The sequence below is a fragment of the Trichechus manatus genome, unplaced genomic scaffold (genome assembly GCF_000243295.1).
Source record: "Trichechus manatus latirostris isolate Lorelei unplaced genomic scaffold, TriManLat1.0 scaffold00041, whole genome shotgun sequence".
Lineage (NCBI taxonomy): Eukaryota > Metazoa > Chordata > Mammalia > Sirenia > Trichechidae > Trichechus > Trichechus manatus.
In genome coordinates this window covers 9,860,997-9,868,434 of record NW_004443977.1, presented here as the reverse complement: position 1 = coordinate 9,868,434, position 7,438 = coordinate 9,860,997, and the positions used below count along the sequence as shown (strand labels likewise).

The 7,438-nt window shown below is 49.4% G+C and overlaps 1 protein-coding gene across 1 annotated transcript in view; it reads right to left on the bottom strand.

The window, feature by feature from the left end:
- Positions 1–3,775: 3,775 nt before the first annotated feature.
- The window catches only part of LOC101347420 (sterol 26-hydroxylase, mitochondrial), a 34,979-nt gene continuing 31,316 nt past the window's right edge, over positions 3,776–7,438 (bottom strand). The window contains exons 3-9 of the mRNA XM_004376323.2: positions 6,689–6,888; positions 6,338–6,535; positions 5,518–5,690; positions 4,721–4,887; positions 4,455–4,536; positions 4,164–4,376; positions 3,776–4,002 (exon numbers count right to left, since the gene is read on the bottom strand). Of these exons, the coding sequence (XP_004376380.1) occupies positions 3,883–4,002; positions 4,164–4,376; positions 4,455–4,536; positions 4,721–4,887; positions 5,518–5,690; positions 6,338–6,535; positions 6,689–6,888 (1,153 nt within the window). The 3' untranslated portion in view covers positions 3,776–3,882. The remainder of the gene's footprint in view (positions 4,003–4,163; positions 4,377–4,454; positions 4,537–4,720; positions 4,888–5,517; positions 5,691–6,337; positions 6,536–6,688; positions 6,889–7,438) is intronic.

Here is a 7,438-nt window from a genome sequence, read left to right as displayed (position 1 = left end):
ATCTGTGTCATCAATCTTCCCTTGATCTGGGAGTTTCTCTGCACAGGAACCTCAGGTCCAAAGGACGTGCTGTACTCCCGGCACTGCTTTCTTGGTGGTATGAGGTTCCCATGTGTCTCTGCTCACTTTTCTCTCTTACATCTTGAAAGAGATTGGATTAAGACACTATCTAATCTTGTAAAGCTCATCAGTATAACCTCATCATAGTGATAGAGTTTACAACACATAAGAAAATCACATCAGATTACACAATTATACAATACTGGGAATCATGACCCAGCCAAGCTGACAGATATTTTTGGGGGGACACAATTCAATTCATGACAGTAAATAACTCTCTCATCTCTCACGTATTGTTTTCCGTCACTGACGGAAAAACTTGGGGAGCTTCTGAAGCTGTGCCTACACATCATCAAAATGCGAGGGCATAGACTCTGCTCTTTCACTAATCCTCCCAAGAAGAACTTCATTACTTCTCCAATCTGCTTCACTCTTGCTTCCCCTCTGCATTTCCAATTTCAGGTTGGATTTCAGGCCCCGCAGATGCACAAAGGAACCCTGGCTGTGCAATGGTTAACCCAGCTGCTAACCAAAAGTCTTCAGTTCAAACCCACTAGATGCTTTGAGGGACAAAAGACCTGGTGATCTGCTCCCATAAAGATTGCAGCCTTGGAAACCCTATGGGGCAGTTCTGCTTTGTCCTACAGGGTTGCTGTGAGTCAAAATCGACTCAACGGCACACCACCACAACAACATAGATGCACAACAGGGCCATGCTGCTTCAGAAGTTCCCGTGGTGCCTCCAGGGTGTTGGCCATCCTTGAGAATCTTCTAGATGGGTATTGCTTACATAAGCAGCTATTTCTACAGTAATCTTATCAACTGATCTTCATCATTTCTTTTCAATTGAGATATAATTCACATACCATGAAATTTACCCTTTCAAAGTATAACTAATTCAGTAGTATTTAGTATATTCACAAAGCCCAACCATCATGACTATCTAATTCTAGAACATTTTCATCAGTCCAAAAAGAAACCTCTTACCCATTAGCAGTCACTTTCCATTCTCCCTCCCCCCTGCCCTGGCAACCACTAATCTATTTTCTGTCTCTATAGGTTTGCTATACAACAGAGTAGAACTGCCCCATAGGGTTTCAGGAGCACCTGGTGGATTCGAACTGCCAACCTTTTGGTTAGCAGCTGTAGCACTTAACTACTATACCACCAGGGTTTCCATGGGTCTGCTTATTCTGGATATTTCATATAAATGGAATCATACAATATGTGGTCTTTTGTGTCTGGCTTCTTGCACTTAGGATAACGTTTTTAAGGTTTATCCACGTTGTAGCATGAACCAGTACTTCATTCCTTTTCTATGGCTGAATAATAATCCATTGCACAGACACACTACATCTGCATAGATTTTGATGCAAGATTAGCCTATAAATTCATTAACTGAGCTGCAGACCATGAACACTGACACTCTGTTGCACAGTTGCTATAAACCCATCCAAAGCCACATCACACAGACGTCTCCCCAAGTCAGGTGCCAGCGCCGAATGACTAATGTGGCTCCAGCAGCTAAGCCCTGCTTGTCTGAAGGAGCAGCACACTGGGGGTCCTCTTGGAAGGGAAGCAGAAGTCCACTCTGTGGTTAAGTCTGTGACTCACTGCACAGGTAGGGTCAAGAGCCATGCCCTTAAAATCAGGAATTCCTCCCAGGTTCTTCTTTTCAATATAGAAAGCTCTATAGCCTTCCCTACATCTCATTCCAGCCTGTTCTCATTCAATTAAGGCCCTGGTGGCGCAGTGGTTAAGGTTTGGCTGCTAACCAAAAGGTCAGCAGTTCAAATCCACCAGCCATTCCCTGAAAACCCTATGAGGCAGTTCTATCCTGTCCTGTAGGGTCGCTATGAGTCGGAATCAACTCGACCACAACAGGTTGGGTTTACAGGTGCTAAACAGAGTTAGATGCTGGGACTCAAAGAGCAAGAAACTGGATTTGTGCCCTCCAAGGTTCTCACAGCTGGTGGGGACGTAGCTGGGTCTATAATAAGGTGAACGTGCTGAGTGCTCAGGGGCTAGGGGAGGGCACAACAGGAAGTACTCAGAGAGGTCAGGGAAGGCTTTGCAGAAGCAGTGACATTTGAGCTACATCCTAAGGAAGAGCAAGTTTTCTGGGATGACACAACAGTTGGTCAAGAGGGTGTTCCAAGGAGAGGGGACAGCAAGTACAAAGTACTGATGCCAGGAAAAGCATAATGTGCTCAGGGAACTGCAAGGAATTCAGGCTCAGCTGTGGAAAGTGTCTGGGCAGAAGGCGTGGGGGACAGGGCCATGGTGGGCGTCAGAGTTTGAACTTATGCCTGAAGGCTGACAGGAGCCACTCACTGAAGGATTTTAATCAGGGTAATGACATGATTTTATAATTGGTTCAAACCTCAATTCCCAGAGGCATAAGAAATTCAATTTTATTTTTCTCTAACTCAGCAGATATTTATAACTAGGGCTGGGACCTATGAGGCTGGGATTAGCTGAGGGTTCAGGCTTGTGGTATGGTGCATTGGAGCTCAACACCAACCCACAGCCCACTTTCCTTCTAGTTGACTTCCTGTACTGCAGAGGCTGGAAAGCTAGAAACTACAATCCCCAGATCCCTTTGCAGCTAGAGCGCCAGGCATGACTTAGGTCCACCACTCAGATACACAAGAGAGAGATTTGGAAGGTGGACGTGAGGCAGAAGCCATGCTTCTGCTGTCAGGGGCAGTCGAGGGCATTAGCCGAGGTCCAAGTCCAGTTACTATTGGCTTTATGGGTATCGAGAGCAGGATGGGGACATCCTTTTTTTTTGCCAGCACAGATTAGGAGGTATGGAGTAGCTCTGGAGCCAATACAGCAGGCAGTCCCCAGGTTATGAATGAGATCCGTTTGTGTCTTTAAGTCAAATTTGTAGGTAAGTCGGAACAGGTGCGTATGGTTCTTATTTAGCCTTACTTTGGTACAAGGCTCAAAGTCTTTACAATTATTTAAAAGCTGTACATGCAGCAGGTGAAGGTGATTGTAATGAAGAATTTGTTGTGAGCAGGGCTTGGTTCAATAGTTTCGAAGTGTGAGGGAAAATTTACGTAACATTAAAGGGCAAGTAGTTGTTGTCAGGAAATTCGTAACCTGGGATAGCTTCCCGATCCCTCATCCTCCTGATTGTGGCCAACATGATGCTCTCCAGGCTGGTTAGTACCCTGAGGGGGTTCCGGGAGTCATTCCTGTAGGCCTAGCCTTGAGCTCTTCCACCATTCTGATAGTACTCCATTTCCTCTATCTAAGCACTTTCTTTTAAAAGAGGGTGGTTTCTATTATGTCAGTGGACACTTGGCTGATACAGTGCCACTCTCAGTGCCTGGGAATCCCTCTGCAGCTCCTGCTCCTGCGAGGCCTTAGCCAATACCATGTGAAGCAGAGGTCAGTCAGTCTGTGATGTCTGGGAAGGTATATGTCATTCTCAGTTTCCATGGAGGGAAGGGCCTCTGCCTCCCACCAAAATGGACAGAGGGCATTCCCCAAACACAGAAAGGGATTCAGATGCTGGGTGGCCAAAAAGAATGACAAAGGGCCCCTAAAATCAATAAAAGTTCCTTTATTCCATATTTTCCCCAAGGATAGCAACGCTGACAAGCAAGGCCTTTTATGTGACAGGGAGATGCTCAAAACAGACAAAAGTGGCTAAGTCTCAGGATGCGACTGGAGGTGCACTGGACTCTTCCAAACTCTTGGGCCTGGCAGCCCCCTCTTCCCCTCCTCATATGAGACACAGCTGTTGCCAGGAATCACTGAGCCAGGGCCAGAGCCCTGAGATAAGCCCCAGGAAGGCAGGGGCCCAGCTCAGCACTGTCGCTGCAGAAAGTGCAGGCCCACCTTCCTGTTGGGAACCAAGACTACACGGGCTACGCTCTTCAACTCCCCCGTCTCAGGAGCCAGTACCACCTTGTACCGCTGGATCAGCTGGGAGGCAGAAGTACACAGGGGTAGTTAGAGTCTGTATCTCCAACCACTGCCCTTTTCGGCATGCTCCTGCCTTGTACCCCACCACCTTTCCTTCTCCTCCCCAGGTCTCCTTCACCCCTCCCTGGCCCACGAATGCCTCCAGTCTCTCCCCTATTCACCCTTGTCAGCATCAGGTACATCTCCAGCTCAGCAATCCTGCGGCCCAGGCAAGCCCGGACCCCATAACCAAAGGGCACAGAGCCAAATGGGTGGTGGACCCCAAGGGCATCAGGGTGGTTCTTCCTCAGCCAGCGGTGAGGCTGGAAACTCTCAGGCTCAGGGAAGACGCTGGGGTCCCGAGACACCACATAGTGGCAGAGCACAAACTGGGTCTGCAGAGGAAGAATGGGCAGCTCATCAGCTTAGGGCTGCAGGGCACCTCCAGGAACCCAGGCTCTAACCCCACTCACATTCTTGGGGAAGAGGAAGCCACCAACTTCAATTTCCTTTTCCATGATGATCCGGGAGTTTGTGGGGACCACAGGATAGAGACTGCAGGGGAAAGGGAGTCCAAGGTCTGCCTCTGGATCCAAGGAGAGGCAGAGCGCCCCCACCTGTCTGGTCCCCAGACCTCTCTTCCGTCTGTCTCCTGTCCCCAGCCCCAGCCATGAGCCCTCACTCCCATCTCTGATTTCCTCCCATACACAGGCCCTGGTCCCCGGGAATAGCATCCTACCGCAGGGTCTCCTTAATCACAGCTTTGAGCAGGGGCATGCAGGCAAAGTCTTTATACTGGGGCACCTGCCCGGCTGGCACCACGCCTACCACTTCCTCATGCAAGGCCTCCTGGACTGCTGGGCTCCTTGACAGGTGGTAGAGGGCCCATGTCAGTGTGTTCGATGTCTGGGAGGTAGAGTGAGAGAGGAAGTGAGGGGACACTTTTAGGAAAGAGGCCAGCTGGGTGGTGGGAGGGTATGGGAGTGGGTGCATACAAAATGCAGGAGAAAAACAAATGTGCCACAGCATGGCAGAAAAAGACAAGGGGGTTCATGGGGACTTCCATGCTAAACATGAATCCACAGAAGAATGAGGGCCAAGATGATGGAGAATAGCACGTTAGCAATACGAGGAGACTGTATCAGAGAGAAACTCAACACAACTAAAGGACTGGAAACAGGTCAGAGAAAGAAGGTGCTCACAGACAAGCTCCACTCTGTTCAGAATCAAATGAGGAGAAATGGTCTTAAGTTACAGCAAGAGAGAGTTGGATTAGATGTGAGATGCAACTTCCTGGCTGTCAGAGAGAGCAAGGTGGCTGTAGGAGGCGATGGAATACCCCTGAGGACCATCCTCAGCCTGCCTCAGCTAGGCTGAATGATCCCTCTGCTTTCCTTCTAGCTCTACATCCATGTTACAAAAAGAGAAGCCGGTACCTGAAGGGATGAAGGTCAGGATCAGGTAGGGGATAACGGGGAATTGGTTCAGGATGGGAGCTGGGAGCCCCTGGTCTTCTCAATGGCCCCCCTCACGCACCGTGTCCACTCCAGCCATGAGCAGCTCAGGCAGGCTGCCCATGGCGTCATGAAGACTGAGCTGTCCGCTGGTCAGCAGGAAGTGCAGGTAGCCAGATACCTGGACCTCATCTGGCTCCCCCGCCTGTAGTTGAGCCTCCACCTCCTTGACTTTCTGATCAATCAGCTTCTTCCCTGCAGGGACAATAGAAAATGGGGGAGGATAAGGTCAAAAGTCATGACCTCCAGGGACCAGGGCTTTGAACTGGTTCAGTCATGGCCAACAAAGCAAAACCAGAATTTTTACAATTTGGGTGAACCGGAACGATAACTAGAATGGGAAAAATTACGAGTCGAGGCCCTGGCATGTGAGACTCAGAAGAGGCGTAGTGAGCCCCTTCAGGAGCCAGATGCACGAGACTGGATTATAGGCAGGATTGTGGTGAGCGACACACATTCAAAGCTGCGCGGTCACCCAGGACACCTCTGTTTCTGACTCTGCTCAAAATCCCACAGACAAGAGATTTGGTTGCTATGCAACACATAAGCTGCTCTTGTTTTCTAATACGGAGATTAGGTTTTATCAGGGCTTTGACCCATAATTTTTTCCGTTCCAGTTAGTGTTCTGGTTTACCCAAATTTTAAAAATTTGGGTCTGTTTTGGTTTCACTTCCTCGGCCATAACTGAACTGGGAAGAACCAGTTTGAATCCCTGCCTGGGACCAAGAGCCAGTCTGGCACCTACATAGTATGAGGAAGAAGGTCCTGGGGGAGGCTGCTAATGCTCAAACACTGGGGTCCACCCCCCGTTTCCTTTCTGGCTCCACTCTTGGATTCCTCACCGAAGGAGAAGATGGTATCCCAGCCATCCAGGTAACGCCTCCAGAAGGGCAGGAGGGAACGGGTCCATTTGGGGAGGAAGGTGGCATAGAGAGAGTTCTGGAACATGAGCCCAACAGATCTGATGAAGGCTGTGGTGTCCTCAGGGATGGATGGCTTCAGGCAGCCAATACGTTTTTCAAACAGGATGTAGCAAATAGCTGGGCAGCGGCAGGGGGCCAGGGGTAGAGCACAGAGGTCATCACAGGAGGCAGTGCCATGGCACACAGGATCCATGTTGCCTTGAGGAGGGGGAGCAAACAACCTACCCCTGACCCATTCTCACCCCCAGCCCCTCTTCCCAGCACCGGTACCTTCCAAGGCAAAGTGGTAGAAGAGGTGGGCCATGTCAGGCACATGGTCCCCTGAGGTACTCTCTGCTCGCAGCTGGTCCAGCCGAGCCAGAAAATCCTCAGCTACCTCATTCAGAGCATCCGTATAGAGCGCAGCCTCTGCTGGCTTCAGTATCCGCTGGTTCAGAGCCTGGCGCAGCTGGTACCAGTGGTGCCCGTCCCTGCACACATGTAAGCATCAGACAGAGGGTTGGTTTAAATTGTTATCTTCCCACCCTGAGATCCCTATGGAGTTGAAAAACCTCAGACTCCTAGAATTTAGAATGATAGGATCACCAAACTTCAGGATCCTACTAAGTAGAAGTGGTTAATGTGGGCATCTAGAATTAGACTACCTAGGGTCAAATCAAGTGTCTGGTGATTACCAGCTGGGTGACCTTAGACAAATGACTTAAATTCCTCTATGACTCCATTTCCCCATCTGTAAGATGGGGATAATAAGAGTGCCTATCTTGTAGGGTTGTTCAGATGATTAAAGTGCTTAGATCAATGCCTGGCACATGGTGAAGGCTTAGTGGATGTTGACTGTGATTATCTTAAAATTATACAACTCTAGAATCTTCCATGTGTGCAATGAGAGGGAGCAGTGGTGGGTTCAGTCCCTCTGTGTGGAGGCTGAGGAATAAAGCAGGAGCAAATTAGGACTCCTGGGGTGCTCAGGTTCTGAGTCTTCAGACTCTGCTTGGCTCAGTGGGTCAGGGGACAGGGAGG